This window comes from Halichoerus grypus, chromosome 7 (assembly GCF_964656455.1).
Source record: "Halichoerus grypus chromosome 7, mHalGry1.hap1.1, whole genome shotgun sequence".
Taxonomy (NCBI): domain Eukaryota; kingdom Metazoa; phylum Chordata; class Mammalia; order Carnivora; family Phocidae; genus Halichoerus; species Halichoerus grypus.
In genome coordinates this window covers 94,357,174-94,376,168 of record NC_135718.1, presented here as the reverse complement: position 1 = coordinate 94,376,168, position 18,995 = coordinate 94,357,174, and the positions used below count along the sequence as shown (strand labels likewise).

At 37.0% G+C, this 18,995-nt stretch overlaps 1 protein-coding gene across 9 annotated transcripts in view; it reads right to left on the bottom strand.

Annotated features, from left to right (window-relative positions):
- CEP170 (centrosomal protein 170) overlaps positions 1-18,995 on the bottom strand; it is a 129,259-nt gene that overhangs the window by 38,052 nt on the left and 72,212 nt on the right. For 6 of the 9 annotated variants that reach the window (XM_036096987.2, XM_036096985.2, XM_036096986.2 and 3 more), the window contains exons 8-10: positions 14,497-14,973; positions 10,028-10,191; positions 9,548-9,841 (exon numbers count right to left, since the gene is read on the bottom strand). In XM_036096987.2, coding sequence (XP_035952880.2) covers positions 9,548-9,841; positions 10,028-10,191; positions 14,497-14,973 — 935 coding nt within the window. The remainder of the gene's footprint in view (positions 1-9,547; positions 9,842-10,027; positions 10,192-14,496; positions 14,974-18,995) is intronic. The other 3 variants (XM_036096991.2, XM_036096989.2, XM_036096990.2) reach the window with 1 other exon arrangement.

The window sequence follows — 18,995 nt, the reverse complement described above, 5'->3', positions numbered from 1 at the left end:
CACAGAATTGGTAAGTTTAACAACAACAGTAAAAAAATGCTGTGTATACCGTTCCATGGGTTCTGCCTCCAGTCCCACTTGTAAAGAGCGCAAATCAGAGCTACTCAAGTTACTTGTGACTGTCTTAAAATAAAAACTTAAAATTATTTCTAACTCAAGTCACTGACCTCCAAATTTACTGGAATTTATTTCCTTATTTTTATAATCAATGAAGGAAAATCTAACTCCAGTTTGCAAGTAAAATAAAAGCACGCACATGTGAGTACTTGCATGTGCTATTTGGCATGTTAATTTATAAACGATCTCAGGTGATTTTCTGATTTGGTGATACTTACTTCTACTTCATACTCAAAATGGACTTCCAAAACTTGTTTTCCTCAAACATGTAAGCACTACCAGTTTCAAGTAAAACATAATAAATCTCTCCAAATCACTGACACTACTTTGAAATAACAAAATACATGCAGACAAAGAAGCGATGCTTCCGGGGAAGAGAAGCTGAAATTGTACAGAAAGAATACTCAGGGGGCGCCTGGGCGGCTCAGTCGTTAAGCGTCTGCCTTCAGCTCAGGTCATGATCCCAGAGTCCTGGGATCAAGCCCCAACATCGGGCTCCCTGCTCCGCGGGGAGCCTGCTTCTCCCTCTCCCACTCCCCCTGCTTGTGTTCCCTCTCTCGCTGTGTCTCTCTCTGTCAAATAAATAAATAAAATCTTAAAAAAAAAAAGAATACTCAGGGGACTTTTACAGATTCCTTGTAAAGCACCTGAGACAGCTACGTATATACCTGTCAGAGTAGTTAAATCATCACCTGTTTCCCAAACAAGTGACAGGGCCTGAAGCACAACTGTGGGAGGAAAGAAGTCTCCAAAGTTCCTATCTATATTTTTTTGAGTGCTTTGAAAAATTAATGACAGCAATGACTACCCAGCTTGAAATCCCTATCCTTTTTGTGTCTTGCTACAAAAACATCCACTTGTGAGAACTTTCATGTGAAAACAAAGAGGACGTAAACATCTTATACTGTGTCCGTGTGCTTTAAAGCTATTAGAGTTTTCACATTTCAAAAAGCACATATAATCTGACATATGATCCAATAGCTGGACAAGACTTGAGGCCTAAGTTTGCTAGATCTTCCCATATTTTCATTGTAGGTTTTGTCCCTAGGTGATTTCATCCACATCCGAGGCGTCCCTTCAATTTCCAACCACAGGCAGCTGCTCACTTGTCATCTCTCCTCCTAGACAGCTCAAAGATATTTCAAATGCAGTGTATGTTAACCCAGGCTTATGCTTCTCTTCCCTTTCCTGGGCTCAGTGACAGCCCCCAACTTGATATAGTACAAAATCAGGTTCTCTCATTCAGCTAGGGACTTTTTTTAGGCTAAAAGTCTAGACTGAGGAAGGGAGAGAGATCAGATACCTGTCTAATTATTATGCTTCCTCTCTAACAGAGGCCACCTCCCATCCCAAGTTTGTCAGTCAGTTTCTAAATTCTTCCAGGTGGGAGCAAAAGAAAGGAGGAGGGGATGGGAATAGAAAATTTCCTTTTGAACTTGCACTATCTGAGCTCCTTGGGCCTGGCAAATGCTTAAAGATAACTCATTCATCTTAGGGGTGGAGAATGTTTATGCCTCTAGGTCCCTTGATTGAGGCAGATGCATCTCTATTTTGGGGAGTGACCTGTGACTCCCTCCTGTGGCCTCCAGGTTTAGGGTAAGAAGACAGCACTGCTCTCACCATCCTACTCCAACAATTATGGAACATGTCCTCTCTCTTTTCCTCTGGATGTGTGCATATGCTATTTGGCATCTCACTTAGGGATTTCACATCTGTATCTCAGCAGCTACTCTAAACAATTTTAACAACCTGTTCCTGAGGTACGGTACTTACTATTTTTGCAGGCTACTGGGCTAGCCACCATAGGTGCTTCAAAAATATGTGTAACTTAGTCCTTGTTCTCGGAGGGCTGAGGTCTAATACAGGAGGCTTATAAAGAAAAGAGAATGTCACCTGAACCATGCAGGGGCACTCTGTAGTTAAAACAACATTTCTTTAAGACCCAGACTATATTTTTAGATTTTAGTTTTAGATTTAAAGAAATGAAACATTCTCCAGATGACAAAGGTCTAGTACGTGCAGTACAAACCAAGCCTGTGAAAAGTATGACTTGGTTTTTTCACCAGTATATTATCATCATTGTCACTATTATTTATTAATTCAACAATAATTTATCTTTCCATAGAAATGAGAAACATAATGGTAGGTTAAACATAAAGCTTTTGTGGGCTTATTTTAAATTAGCAACTGAAGAACAGTATTGCATTCGTGTATCAATCATATCGAAGTGTCCAAGTAAATGTGCACTCAGGTTTCAACCTCAGATGACTGGAACAACTCTTTCCTCAATGAGCAAGGACCGCCTGGGTAGAGAGAGCAGGGTCTCCACCAGTTCAAGGCAACAGCAAAGGTTCCCATGGCCTGTGAAAATCACTCGACGCATACTTTAAGAACTATGCAGAGTCCTAGCTTCTAACATCAGGGAACAAAATCAGGAAGACTTAATAGAGGAGAATTTCTTTAAACATATAATTTTCCATAAAAATCTAATTTTTTAGAAGAAAAATCCCTTAAAAGTCAGTGGAATAAGTGGTTCTAAGAATTTAACACTGTGATTTTTATAACATTTGTAATCAACTTTTAAAATTTAAAATTCGGATAAAACTATTAGAAAAAATGGGGTTAAGAGAGACATTTTATAATTTATCATGGTATGTACATATGTACATGCATGTTCACAGCAACATTAGTCACAAGAGCCAAAAGGTGGAAAGAGCCCAAATGTCCATCAACAGATGAACGGATAAATAAAATGTGGTTTATCCACACAATGGTGTACTAGTCATAAAAAGGAATGAAGTACTGACACATTCTACATCATGGATGAACCCTGAAAACAGGCTACGTGAAAGCAGCTGGTCACAAGAAGCCACACAGTATATGATTCCATTTATGTGAAAAGCCCAGAAGCAGCAAATCCACAGGCACGGAAAGTAGATTAGTGGTTGCCAGGGGCTGGAAGAAATGGAGCAGGTAGGGTATCTCTTTTTGGGGTGAAGAAAATGCCGTGGAATTAGACAGCGCTGATGGTCGCACAATGTGAATATACTAAAAGCCAATACACTTTAAATGGCTAAAATAGTGAATGTCCTGTGAATGACATTACCCCAATTTTTTTAAAAAAGGCACCATCTAGTTTGACCTTCTCCCTTTTTACTTCTGCCTGTGTAAAAACATGCTCAGATCTCTGCCCTCTCCCTGAACCTACCCTGTGGCCCTTGATTCTTCCCACTCCTTAGGAGTATTATACCCATGCCTCTTCTCTTTCCAGCACTGCTTAGCATTCTTTTTCTATTAGTCCTCCTTTCCTATCTTTGAATTATGCTCAGGTCTAATCTCATGCATCTACAGTTAAAATGTCCAATTTCTCACCTCTTTATGGCTCATTTCCTTGACATGCATTCCTTCCTTTCATGCCTAAAATCTGGCTGCTCACCGGTGACCATCTTACCTTTTCCTCGATAAGCAGATTTTTAAGCGCTAAGCTGTTAGCTGGGTATTGCTAGAAACTCAAAGGCACATCCAGTCTTCTACTCGTTGAGGCAATTCCCCTGAAACTTATACATGTATTTCTTCTGATACAATCTCTACTCTTTTGCAGCCTTCATACTGACAAAGTGAAGCTTGTAACACATACAAGGTTTTAAACTATGCATTTTATCAAGTTATGTTAGGTAAGATACAAACTAGTTTCAGCAAATAAAAAATATAGGAAAACTTGTTTGTGGAGGCCTGGCTGAATCTGACCAATCTATAAATTCATTAATTAAATTAGCTAATCTATAGCTAACCACACACAGATACTGACAAAAATGAAAGAACATGTCACAAAGTCTTCTTTCTCATTATTCATTAAAAAGAGACTGTCTACTACATGCCAGGCACTGTTCTAAGCACAAGAAATACAGAAGTGATCAAGACAAGGTCATTCTATAAAGAACTGGCAGAATGTAAACTAGCTAGCGGCAAGTTCTATAAGGAAAATAAGACATGGTAATGTGACAGGGAGAAAGAAGAGGTGAAGAGCAGGGCTACTTGAGACAGGAAGCGGGGAGAGAAAGCCTCTGACCGTGAACTAGGAGAAGGAAGGAGCAAGGCATGCAAAAACACAAGGAAGAGCTTATGCGCTGAGGGCACGGCAGTTGGCAAGTCCTATAAGCAGGAAAATAAATAAGATTTCATATAATAACACAGGAAAGAAAGGAGGGGAGCCTAGTAAATGTTATTAAGCTTCTGACTGAAGAAAGGTGAGGGTTTGGATGTGAAGCTTTGGGGACGAGCACAGCAGGAGAGGTTTCCTGTACCTGAGACGTGCTAAGAGGAGGAGCTGAGAAGGGGAGAGGAGCAGGAATCAGAGTGACCAAAAGTCAATCCTCCTGATAAAGACTTTTCTCTAAAAAATTGCTTACTGAAGAGAGGGCAAGAAAGATTAGTAGAAGAGGAAGAAAAATGAAGCCCTCAGAATTCACCGGCTAAGAACTGCTATTTGCTTTGGCCCATTAACTCCGATTGTTTCTGGACTGGCAAGAAGTTGAAGAAAATGTAAAGTCCAAATGAAAATGCTGCCCGGTATCAAAGTCCCCTCTCACTGCTCGAGGCTCTCCGTTGATCTCCTACTCTGTAGTTCCCACACAAATCTGATTCTGTGGCCGAGTGGACCCGGAACATGCTGCCGTTCTGTGTTCTGTCTGGCACTACCACCTAGATTTTGACTCTGGTTTATCAGGGTTCCCCTGGCTCCAACTTGGATCTAATCTAAACTCCTGCTGTGAACTTCCAAACTGCTTACAGCTGGGTCCAAGTTCTCAGCACTGACTCTCTTCTGTGTTTCCAGTCTCGTTAGAGCTTTCCTCGTTCTGGATTCCTCCCCTACCACCTGTTGCCTGTAGAACAGCCCGGGTAGATACAAGGCCCGTGAGAGAAGAGAATATGCTCACAAGAGGCATTTGGGGGGGGTACATATGTTGCCATGGACATGTGGACAGGAATTGAAACTCAGGGCAGGAAAATACCTGGCAGAACTGGGCTATGGAAGGACATTTATGGAAAATACTTTTTTCAAGATAGAGCCTCAAGCCCTCTACAATGACCAAATTTTTTTTTGTTACGTTAATATTTAGCTTTCTGTTCTCACTACAAGTTTTTCTCCCTTAGCTTGGAAGGCTAGGAAATAGCCCTGATTCATGTCCTCCTCTTCCCTCAGCGGTATCTGTTTTGGTGGAGGAGTGGGAAGAATAAGCCGGCACTATGATGGGTTCTCTAGATACCACAGGGAGGCCAAAGGAGGGAGGGCTGGGGAGGCTATTACTACTATGGAAGACAGTTACCTTCAATCCAAGCAGTCAACAGCACTTTCTTATTATAGCACATCTCCATGTAAGCTTAGACATAAGACTCAAGAGGTCTTTATAAATAACAAGCATTTGTGTTAATATCATATAAGAAGTGAATTTGGGGACAATGCATAAAATAAGGCTACCTACTGACAAACACACAGCATAAAAACATGAGCCAAAATGCTGTGATCGCATAACTTGGGGTCTGCGGAGGGGACATTTCAGTACCCTTTAACTACAACCAGCACAGAAAAACAAAGATATGGTATTTCAGCTTGATGATTTTTTTAGAGAGATCCTGTTTTAAGTGCATACAACTTTCCCCACGTTAAGAAGCAAATACCTGTTCTAATTATCTTCTTTAGGCCCAGGAGTACAATGTTATTTTGGGGAAAAACTGAAAAGGCATCCAGTGCTATATCATGTGATACTGTGGCTTACTCACTTCCTTTTGATTCTGTTTTGATTCCAACACGCTATTTTCTCTTGGTTTTCTCTGTCTCCTCTGTGTGATTCTTTTCAGCCTCCTTTGCCCACCCTTTGTCCACCATTGTTCATGTTGCTAAGAATTTCACTCTTTGTCTCCTCTCCCTCTACACATTCTTTCTAAGTAATCACATCTATTATTTTGCATTGAGCTACTCTCTAATATTTCCCAAATGAGGATGTTGGCCCAGATCTCTTACCCAAAACGCAGGTATTTCTATACCTTTCTATCCAGCTGACTACTGGACACATCAGCAGCTCCTTAATTGCCCTCTCTGCTTCTGGCCTTTCCAATTTTCAATCTATTCTTCACACTTCTGACAGTGATTAGATGTCACTGCCCTATTTAAAAGTTGTCAGGGATTCCCACCAGCATTAAAAACTCTAGAGCCCTTCCTATGATACACAAGGGCCTTCAATATCTAGTCAGATCTCATCTCTCTAAAATAACTGTGGTCCTCTGAACAAGCCCTCCATACTCCCATGCTCCGTATCTGGAACAGGTTGCTCCATATTTCTGGAAAACCCTACTTTACCACCCCTGTTACAGGATTGATTCCACCTGCTTAAGAATGAGCTCAGCTGACAATTAAATTCAGTATTTATTGAGGACATATAAAATACCAGGCCCTAGGTTCGCACAGTTACGGAATTTACATTCATGTGTGTGCACACGTGCGCATGTTTTGGGTGAGTAGGGCAGTGAATAAACAAATAGGAAACTATCTTCTCTTGAGAACTACTGACCCTTTCTCCGATAGCTTATATCTATCAAAGCACTCTCGTCATACTATTTGTAATTCATATGTTTTTACTTGTGTATTTCCATTCCTCTACAGACTCATGGCCTGAAGGGAAGAACTATCTTTTCAATTTGAATCTCTCTCTTCTATCACAAAGGGTGGCATACAGTTGATGTTGAATAAAGGTTGCTAAGTGAATAAATCAAATAAGCCAGCTCTCAAATGATGGTGTAAAAAAGGAAAGAGACCACACCAAGTTTTCAGGGCCAAACAACAATTAAATTTAGATGGAAAGGAGCCAAAGGCTCCAACTTCTGTCCACACACCTAACTCATCCAAGCAATTTGAAAGGACACTAGTATTGCTCCTACACTCCCAGAGTGCTTCTTATGTCTTGATTCTGGCTAGTCTTAGTCTTTGTTTTCTCTGTGCCCACAGTTACCTCATCTCCTTCAGACATTGGACTCCTGCTTCCCTGCTTTTTTTTCCCAGAGCCTGATTCTAGCCTGAATTTGGCTTCTGGCTTTAACCACAACTAGTAGAGTCTCAGCTCTTTTTCTCTGTATTCACAAGATAATGCAGTGACTCTTCCCTATAGTTATGGGCAGCTTTGTTTTCTGGTTTATACAAAGTAGGAATAACTCTGAATTATCCACTCATTCACACACTGCCATTACTCCCCTAAGTGAATCCTGCTTTAAGATCTTAGTTTTCTCTATCCAGGGTGGTACTGTATAATTTGCCATTGAAAAAAAGCTGCTTATGATAATTATAGACAGCAGGCAGGCCCCAGGTTTTGTGGTCCCCCTCTCTATCCAGCAGTTTCCTAAGAGTCTCGTGTGTACCAGTGACTTCTTTCTTGGCTTTCTGCTGTTCTGGATGGGCCTCTCCCTTGCACTGTCACTTCCCCTTGGGCTTCAGATCTGACTCAGGCTGAAAGAACTTTCCAGGATTTATCAGTACCTTGTGCAGAGATCCACATGTGGAGACTCCTAGTAAGTGTCATAACACTGCTAACATTTTTAGAAGTCTTATTATAAAACAGGCATTGTGAAATGCATTTTATTTTTTATAAGACCTTGTGAACTTTCTTCCATTTTAGAGAAAAAAGAAAGAGAGGTTTAAAGATGTTAGTTTACTCAAGGGCAAGGGCACCCATCTAGTACATGCAAAGTTTATACTTAATCCCAGATCTGTCTGCCTGCAAGTGTTGATGTTCTTCAATCCCATAACAGAATCCCTCAGTGTAAAATAACCTCATGGACAAAACACCGATCACTATGAATACAATATCCATAAATCAAGCAAAGGCATAATAGAATAGAATTAATATTAATCTGAATTTTAAAACTTCTTACTATTCTCCTTTTCAAAACCTATTCTTTTATTTTGTATTTTACAGTATTTTCGATAGCAATATTCTTGTTCTCAGTAACCAGAGGGAAAATTTGGAACTTTAAAATAACCTGAAGGAAATATTATCAATTCCCAATGATGAAAATAATTCAAAATAACCAAGAGTCATTTTCTGTGCTAACACTGTGTCCTTAGACTTCTTTTAATATAATCAGGAAACTCACTTTATTCATCTGTTTCTTACTTGCTTTATTTTTCTTATTAACAACTGTCATAACATTGCTCACACAGCATCTATTTCGTAGGGTAATGGGTCTCTGGAAGTTTGAAGTTGTATGCTCCAACAGTAAAGAATTTTGAGCATGTGCTCCTCAAATAAATGCATGTTTTGAAATTGTATACATATACCAATATAATAATAGACTGCATACACTGTAGAACATACCCCAAAATGGAAATAAAAGTTAAAAAATTAAAAGTAAACATAAGTCCTAATAATTTTCCCAGATCCCAAAGGTTTATTTTGTTTACCTCCTGAAAGCCCTGCCTGTAAGCTTATCATCTAAACTAGGGCACCTCAAATGTTAAGATGCATACGAATCACCTGGAGATCTCGCTTTTAAAGCAGATTCTGATTCAGTGTATTTAGATCAGGGCTGAGATTTTTTGGTATTTCTAATAAGCTCCTAAGTTGATGCTAATGCTGTTCACACTCTGAGTAACAAGAACTTAAACAAGAGGTTATTGTTTAGCCAAACTTAAGCTGCTGTTTTCCAGGAGGTAAAATAAACAGCTGATTCTAAAGTCAACTTTCCATTACTATGGGCAAAATTGATAAAAACTGCTTTTAAAACCATACAACAATCATTATACGCATTAACCAATAACATCAGAGAACAAATCTAAAATGTAAATGATCATCATGGCTGGGCATACACTTAAAGTGGCTGAATTCGAGTATCATAATGAAACTGATTCTGTTTTCATATACTTCTTTTCTATCTCCAAAGGCAGCAGTGAACAGAAAGAAAAGAACATAAGGACAAAGAATAAAATTGACTAAAACATATACACTTTCATCTGTTTGTGACATGAAATTAGTAAGCAGGAAACCCGTGGTTAACTATTATCAGCTGACATTTATGTTTATGTCAGAGGAATGGCAGCCTGGCTTTGTTTTATAGTTTTTTATAAATGCAGAGTGAGAACAGTCACAAAAGTACATGGTTTTAAAATCCTATCTTAAACTTATACAACTTTAAAAGGTCCAAAGAGCTTAAATGTTATCGGACTTTACATACATAAGAAACTCAGGCAAAAGTTCAGAATATAAACAGAATAAAATCGGAAGGCACTTTGGTGTTGTTTATCTTGCAGTCCCCTCACAAAATCCTAACGTTCCAGTACCACTAACTGCATGAGAACACTTCATGCTGACTCTCCAATAATTTCCAACAGTCAAATACACTAAAAGAAAACTTCCACCATTCCCAAATTTCAGTTATTTACCTTGTCAATCATTTTTCTTGCTTCCACTTCCTCACTGTTGGGATTCTCTAACTCAATGGTATAAGTACCCTTGTCACTTTGGTCATCATCATTATCCTTTTCAGAAGTGGCAGAAGTAGGTTGATTTTTTAACATTTTATCCATCTCCTGGCTTGGTCTGTGCCCAAGACTCCCTGAACTTCTTAACAATGCAGTCTGTAGGAAGGGAATGGACACCGATGGCTCCTCGGATTTCTGTTTTAACAATTTCCCACGTGGAACACCATGCCCCCCTCTGTGATGCGCAGAGCTAGTCTGTAAAGACAAAGAAACCACTTTGGCATCTGCTGTTGGAGATTTTGTTTTTTCAAGTTTTGTATGTGGTGTTGAATAAGTAGTTTCCTGACACAAGATTCCCGCACTCTGAGTAAAAGAATCTGACCTTCTTTTTCTGGGATTGTCTTCATCAAAGAATGCAATCATAAAAGCAGTTTGACTTACAACGGCTTGGTCTTGAAGCTTTTCAGTAGCCTGGGCCTTCTGGAGCTTTTTCTGTTCGGAATGGTGGCGCCTTAAGTGTTCCTCAAGAGCCGCACGTTTGCTGCAGCGTCTGTGAGCCCCAGCATTTTCTGAATCGCTTTGTGTACCATCGTCATGTTTATTTCCTGGACACAAAAAAGAAACCACATAATAGAGAAGGAAAAAAATCCCATGTAGAAAATTAGACGCATATACAAAAGTGCTATTTGTTTTTTGCCCCCCTCCCCCTTTTCAAGCTAAGTCATATGTTCTTTTCAGTAACAGGCTCTGCAAACTTCCCTCAATTGCAATGCTCACATTCAAATTTTATCAACCAACAATGAGGGCCTTTATAAACAATTGAATGGGATTGCTTTTCTTTCTCCAAATTTTAACTTTATAATGATTCATCAATGCCTTAACAGATAAGCAATGTTGTATCATCTGTGATAGTGTGTACTTATAACAGTAATAAACATTAATCCTGCCTCCAAACCTTATACTTTAAGCAATCAAAAATTTGCTTCAGCATGAGGGAAAGAGAAAAAAGGGTGATCCCAGAGACACTTATCACAACACAGTAAAGGAGAATACAAATGCCATAAAAATGTGATGAATTTTAACTTTCAACAATGTTCAATACTTCTAAAAGTATAGCATACTTTCAATAAAAAGTATGCAAAATGTTAATAGGAAGATACAAATCTGTAGGTTCCACCAATTAACTATACACTTTTTTACAAGTGTCTTTCTAGCTGTGGGAATTTTTGCAAACTTAACAATTGTGCTCTAAACTCTGGTGGCTTCAAAAGTTAAATAAAGCATGCTAAAGGCCTATCACAAAAAAGCATAGTCTATGAAATCCTATATAAATGTAACCACCTTCTGGGCAAATGGCAGAGTGCTAAATATAACCAGCTAAAAATCTGTCTTCTCTATAAAGCATGTAGAGTCAAGTTGGAATACATCTGAATTTTGAAACATCAGATTCCTAACAGAGGTTTTCTGTTACCCTTAGTTCTACTAGGGATTCGATGCGAAACTTTATGGAAATTATTTTTCAATGATTTAGAATTCTCAGTATTTAAATAAATACATTAGAAGAAATAATCAAATGATAATTATATTATTACAGCATACATTTACTGAAAAGTGAAGAATTACTCTACGCATGTTTTAGACTGAATCACAAATGAGGGCTTCAATGCTGGCTTCTGCAGAAGTGTAAATGAGTCTAGTCAACTACGTGCAGTCAGTCCCTGGCTCCCAGGACTGAGATTAAGCTTTTCCTGGGCTACAGATCTGAGTCTGATTACCTGCTGAATAACATAGTAACAAGACAATAATCAGAGCTGAAGACCTGTTGGCTAGGAGGGGCAAAGGGCATATGTCCAAAGGAAAAACTTGAGTTTTAATACTCATGGGTTTGTTTCTAATGAATTTCAAGGTTACCAATTGGGGTCAATGATTTACCACAGGAGGATTGGTTGTCAAGATGTGGTACATAAAAGGTGTGAGAAGACTCAGAAGAGAGAGCACACATGAAAAAGGTAATATTCTGAAGAAATAATAGGCTAGGGAAACAAAGGGAGAGAATGAAACCAACATGAAGGGGTTTTGGGAAGCACTCTCAGCAGAGTAAAACTGATGAATGTTATAAACATCAGATATGACAACAGATCTGAAAATCTTTCTTCAAATTAGCAACTATTCAAAATGCAATCTGAAAAGAAAAAACAAAACAAAACAAAACAGGTGTTCATTTAATGGAATCCCTACCCTCAGGTAATTAAGCTAGGAACCAGGGATAGCGGATGGAAAGCAAAATCAAACTAAACCACTAATTCAAATACAAAACTCATTAAAAACATGCTATTTTACAACCTATTTCATTGTTGCACTGGATAAACTGAAAAGGAATCCAGTTTGTAAGAGCCAGAAATAACTAAACTCTAATATTTCCTGTATAGTAAGACCAAATAACCCATACTGCGCATATATACAACGTGAAAACACCATCTTTACAGAATTCAATTCTTCTATCAACATGTAAAATTTGGCACTAAAGTGGTATCAGATCCTCTCAGTATCTTTTAAGTTATAGTTTAAAAACTCCTCTTTATGGGTTAGCCATTTTCTTTTCTGGAAAATTATTATTCCTGCTTGTATTTCTCTTACACCAGGCGAGACATCTGATCAGAACTGCAATTTCTCTTTGCACTCAACAACAAACAAATCACTAGGAAACTCTCCTCACTAAGTTTCTGTCTTGTCTATCATTAACCATGCCTAAACATGCTCAAGTCTGTTAGGTATTTTCTAGGGTAGGTTAGCTGTACCAAGTCAGAAGCTGTGGTCAAAGAAGCTGCAACTCTCCTAAAGGGTAAAAGTGTATGGGCTTTGTGAACATTATTTTCTTCACTGTCCCAAAGCGCGTGCACTTTACTCTTGTAGGAGCAAAGTTTTTTGCTTTTATTTTACTTACGTTCAAGTTTTTGAGACTGATTCAAATAACTGCTGAAAGTCTAATTAATGTAAAATTATTACTATTTGCCATAAATACCTTTATTTAAAATCTCTGTATACACTTTCAACATCCTACATTGTGGAAAATCTTTATCTAATGATGGCATATCTCACTTCGGGGAAAAGTCAAATGTCATTTATAAATATGTCTGGAGAAAGGAAATGGATCCTGAACAAAAAATGAATTATATTCATAAAGACATTTTCTTAGATGGTTTGTAGAATGGTCTGAAGGCAAATCCAAAAGAAGGGTTCTGAGCAACAGCAATATCCTAGGATATATATCTACCTATAAATCAATTTTGAGGGACCATAGTAATTTGATTGTATAGTTTCTGGTAAAGCTTAAAAATATCTAATCATTAATGCATACGTAGATACAGTGTGAATATGGGCATTAATGCCTCTGTTTGGAGTCAGGCTTACAATGGGCCTTTTTCAAGAAGAGAATGTCTGAAACTGATGGCTTAAAAATAATAGCTAATACAGAAAATATTTATGGATGACTAAAAAAACAGCTATAATAAAGGGGTAAAGGTGCTTTAAAATGGTAGCTTTTTAGAGAATCTTTTAGCTCATTTTTGACATTTATTAAGAGTAGTTTAAGAAAGACCATGTCATTTCTAAATTTTCAAGGTTTATGCTACCTTTTTATTATACTAAGATATCAGTACTATTTATAAATTCATAAAAATGGTCAGTTTCCAAATGGGTAGCTTTTATTTCTGAGCTTTAACCTATACATACATACATAGTTCTCAGTTATGTATTTAGTATTATCTGGTAGAAGAAAAGATAACAATCACATGTGAAAAGTATATATGTCAGGTAACCGCTTATGATTATAATTAGATATAGTAATAGGTCCCAACAAAGAATTAGGTAATCACACGACCTTACTATCTTGCAATGTCTTAGAAGCAAATCAGAACAGGTATTTCTTCATTACTTGACCAAACAAAATCCCAGGGCATAAAGTACTGGTTAGGCCAGGGTTAGTCTTATCATTGATAGTGAAGTCATTCATTATGTATTCAAATTACTGAGTACTTGCCACATAATAAAGTCCCCAGGTGAAGTGTTAGGGATACAATGACCTCAATGAGCATTTTTTTTAAAAAAGCTCATTAACGCCTTGTATAGAAACAGAATGGCCAGATTAGCATGTAATCATTTCTCTTAAAGATAGCTTATTAAATAAAATTAAGATAGGGTAATTAAAATATATTTAATTAGCAAAACAATGGAAAAAATTATTCAGTTGATACCTTGGTACATAGGTATAGATATTTGACTAATTTTGGCCAAGTGTTATACTAATAGAGCAAATATTGACTATTTCACAAACATTCAATTGTGGTTTCGTAAATTTTAATATCAAAAACATTTTAAATTCAATTGATCCTCAGTATCTCTAGACCAAAAGTTTTTGTTTCATGAGTAACTGCTGAGAAAAGCTGGAAGCACACTATCAACAATGTCATTATATTACTAATGTAGAACTTTTGGCCCATTATCAAATGGCTTAAAATTTCTTTCAAAATCTAGGCACTGACATTTTATTGGAAGCATCACAGTAGAGAAGAACAGAACTGAATATAGGTTTTCCTTAAGTCAAGAAAACGATGAGAATTGTCTTCTAGGGAATTCCACTGGTGGAAAAAGAAAGATTTTTAAAGGCATAAATATAAATTCACAAAACCAATCTGGTTTTGGCAGGAAAATGAAGGCAGACTATTTTTAATGAGTAAGGTGGACATGGGTAGTATGGCTTGCTTTTGAGCTTCAAAATCAAATACAGAGCTTTGAAAAAGCTGAAGTTTCCTACCATACAATTATTTATCTAGGAGTACTTTGGTTAACTGTGAAGACTGAATTTTCTTTATCACAAAACAGGAAGTTCTGAAATGATCAATTCACTTTACCTTTCAACCTTTTCAAGTAAACTGGAACATCACTTTTAATACTTTTGGAATCCTCTTCTGTTCTTTCCCATACCATCTGAGGAGGGTTGTTCTGTGCTAGCCAGTCAGCTACTTTATTTTCTGGTGCCATCATTCCTGTCTGAATCCCCGGCAGGTCTTGAGTTCCAGGAGAAGACTTCTTGGACTTGTGGCGCTGATCAGAAGTAAATTTTGTCACATGGTCTCTAATAGTTACCTTCCCTGGAGTACTGTCATCAAATTCAATGGTAAATGAAGCATGCCCTGCACCTGTTGTATGGGAACTTGGTGTGTCTTTTGTTGGGATTTCATGAATAGTGCTCTCTGTTATTTGTGATGGCTGCTGAAATTCTTTTGTAGGGATTTCAAAGTAACTTGGTTCCCTACAGAAAGGAAAAAGTACTTCTTCATTTGCAGCTGCAGACTGTTCCTCAACTTGCTTGGCATCTATGCTGCACCCTAATGAAAAAAATAAGAGAAAATTCAAAATATTTGGGAGCTTCTAGCACTTAAAGGAGAATAATTATGGCCATTTGTATTGTGCCATGAGAATCAGAAGGCAGATCACAGCCTGGATGAAAACCTGGCAAATATCACAGAGAAGAAATAATTCTGATTATAAGCACAGCATTCAGTAGCAGAAGATGCAGGATAAGCAGCAGCAATGACAAATAACAAAGCAGTTTTAAGAGATGGACCCTGCATGGTTAGCTACATGTTTTTTCCAACTTGGATCTAGAAATCATCAAGGTGTAAAAGAACTGAAATCAAATGCAGATGGAGATGCACATTAGACATATACATCTAGAGACATAGAAAAAATGTGAATTTCCTTATCAAGTCAGGAGGATGAAATATCTATGAACACAAAGTAGAGCTCTGAAGGAGAACAGGTGCTTAAATGAAGAAATAAACATGAAGTCAATACGCAAGTGATGTTCTAGAAGTAATGATTCCACTTACCATTCTTCACCATGACATTTAGAGACATTACTTTTAGAATTATAAAAATAACATTTACTGATGTGCGCTCACTGCAAGAAGATGGATACAAAAAGAATAAAAGAACGACTAAAGATAAAACACGTGGTTTGCTTGCAGCATTGCAATCCGAGCAGCAGTGTGAAAGAAATAAGGTAAAAATAGAAATTTCAGTTGCCAGCCAAAAATTCCAGAAGAAAATTCATGTGTATGTCTATACAGCAGAATATGTACAAGTGTCAAAAATTCTTGGGAGGAAAGCTGAATTATAAATCTCAGATCAAAACAACCAGAGTTGGCAGAAGAAGTGAGCAACTCTGGAACACTATCACTATTGTTCTGCTATCTCAGAAATGAAGATAAAGGTATAAAAATATATGCATTTGTACACAGTATATGTAAGTGAAATTGGCAAATAAAATATATAAATGAAAATGATTATTGAAATGTCTTCTTGTAAGTATGTGTTATTAGACAGTGCAAACGCAAAAAATTACTAGATAAATAAATAAGATTAAACTGCCCTGTTTTTCAGGAAGCAAAAGAACTATGTCCATTATTAAGATGGTAAAGAGTTCAAATGAAAAATATTTCCTTAAAGCTCATAGAAGCATTCTATTTTTAAACAGATTGACAGGAAAACCATACTCAGGTAATTTATTAGGAGGAAAGGCAGTACAGGGAGATTAGATTGTTTCCAATCATTCCCTAATTAAGTGAAGTAGTATTTGGTCTCTTGAGCTATCTTTTCAAATATTAAATCTTGATGGGATTCTTCAGGTGCTATAACTGATTTCTTGGCAGTAATCTCCGAACATAAAACTGTTTGCTTTTAGGTTATAAGAATGGGACAACATTGCTGTAATCAAATGTATGGAACAGGGTATAGAAAACATCAAGCTCCAGTTCCAAAAAAAAAAAAAAACAAAAAAAACCCCCAAAATCCCACTATACACAAGGTAAACAGAGTAACAAAAACAATTTTCAATGTAAAAATTATTCTTTTCAAAATACAGTTTTTCTTATGAAAATGTGAAATGTGTATCAGCAAACACTCTACATCACTAAAGCAAAAATTTTACATGCTTTTTGGAAGAGATTATACAATAAGACTAAGGAACCTAAAGTCATGTTTTAAAAATTTCTTTATGTAAGAGTTAATTCATCTTAATAATAAAATGTCCACTTGCACTGTTTCCTCTGAAGGCCTGTCATTTAAAATTTCCATGAGAGTAAATTGCATTAGTCACTCCCCATATATTAGTAAACTCATTAATAAATGTTATTTTTATTTTTCATATGCTGACTTATTTACTATTACAATGTACTGTACTTGATCAATTCCTTATAGTACAATTGGCTTATAATCCTAGCCTATCTGTGTATGTACCCATCAGATACATACATACATTCACTGAGTCATTTATTCGGCTTTGCTCATCCTTCTGGTAACAGGATAATGCTGGCTGGGGACAAGGGATGGTATAGGTTCTTTTTACCACCACTTGGATACCCAAATAAAATGATGTGGCTGAACTACAAAGCAAAAACCACAAAAAGCTGCTCCAAGGATATAGCATTTATCATCTACTTGTCATTCATAATTTAAAGGAATATTTTCCTAATTTTCCTTCCTTGTGAAGGAAAAGTTCACAGTTAATACTGATATACTTTCAACATTTTTTTCACATCATCACACATAAAAACAGATCAACAACTGCACATCACTGTTTTTAAGGTTATCATCCATTAGTCCTACTTCAAAGTCACCTTTACTCCAAGGACTAGAAACCCAAGACTTACACAATTTTCCCAGAAATCAGTTATCTAACAATGTCAGGTAGCACAATAGAGGGGAAAGGAAGCATATTAGGACCTGATGACTGTTAACTAGGCAGGAAAGTAGCGAAGTGATCTGCTATCAGATAAATCCTGTCTCCGTCAATCTTTAATTCTCATTTTCTTCATCAGAAATAATGGTATCTATCCATGAGATCACTGTGATGATTAAGTATTAAGTGAGATTAAGTATTAAGTGAGATAATCTGAGATACCCAGAAGAAAGCCCGGGACAAAAAAAGGCACACAAATAAATGTCTCTCTCTTTTTCCCAATTCTCTAGCATAGCTAAGAATCAGGGAAATGAAAACTTAAACCAAAAATCTAACTCTAAAAAACCTAAGACAGAGTCAACAGTGCCTATATTCCCATATTCATGATCTTCACTAACCGGGAAGTCACTCATTGAGAGCCTTTTTACGATTTGCTTAGATATATGTAGCAAATCTGAAGTGAGGATTAAGGTAAGACACACTGCACTGAGATGTAAGAAACAGATGGCAGAGGTAAGACAAAACACAAGAGCTCAGAACGTGGCTCAGAACCACAGCAGTCCAGAACCATTCGGTACGTAGGGCCAGCAGTCCTACATCCTTCCATGTCCCCCAAGGACCTCACTGTAGTGTCACACAGTTCAGTAACTGATATTCATCATGACGACTTAGAGACATCAACCAAAAACTTAAATTATAGTCAGCCTTCTCCACTTAAGAAGGCAGTGATACGGGTAATTCATTTAATAGAAATTTAGAAATGGTTAAACTTTTAAAAGAAACTGTCAGTTGTAAAAGTAAAATTCAGTCATCTGAAGGAATTCATTTCTCTGGAGATGATAAAAACAGATCATGTGTGGGCCTACTTTACTTGGGAAGTGTAGGCTCACTAGAAAAATCATGGAGGGGGGGTCTTCTAAATTAATACAGAAAAATAAAATAGCTCTGAGAACACTGACAGAACAGATTCTGGAAATTTGTGAACTTAACATCCATTTATCTTCAAACTCTGTTTATACTAAATTAATATACTAAATATCCTAAAATTTGTATATAATAATATTTTGTTATAATCTCAACTGCTAGTTATTTAAAACTATTTAACAACTGATTATGCTAGAATTGATTATGTTTATCTAAATCAGAACAGCAACTGGTGATAATATCCTCAAGTTCTTAGGGTACTTTATGATTATGTAACCTTTTGGGAAACTTGTAATACACATAATCCAAAAAACTGTTCCCTTGATTCTTCTGTACTAAATTAAGTGAAATATTCAATTAAATCAAGACGACAAAGGTTATAATGATGAAAGCACATTTGTTCAGCTTAGAACATATATCCAACCTTGCATATTCAAGTATCTCAAACAACAAAGACTAGGAAACATCTTTTGCTAAAAAGGAGTCACAACTGGAAAGTTTCCAAATTTAGTGTGATTAGATTGAAATCAATGTAAAAGAGCTAGAAATCTATTCCTCACAGTTGCAACACTTAAAAGACCTTTAAATGTAACCTAAGTAAATGTTCGCACCCCGTCAGCAGGTCGAAGAGCACACCCATAGCTCAAATGAGGACAAATTTTCCTTCTTAATAGGACTAAAAATATTCATACATTTTCAGGAGAATTTGGTTGCTCTGGCATACATATTTGCTTCTAGGGTTTT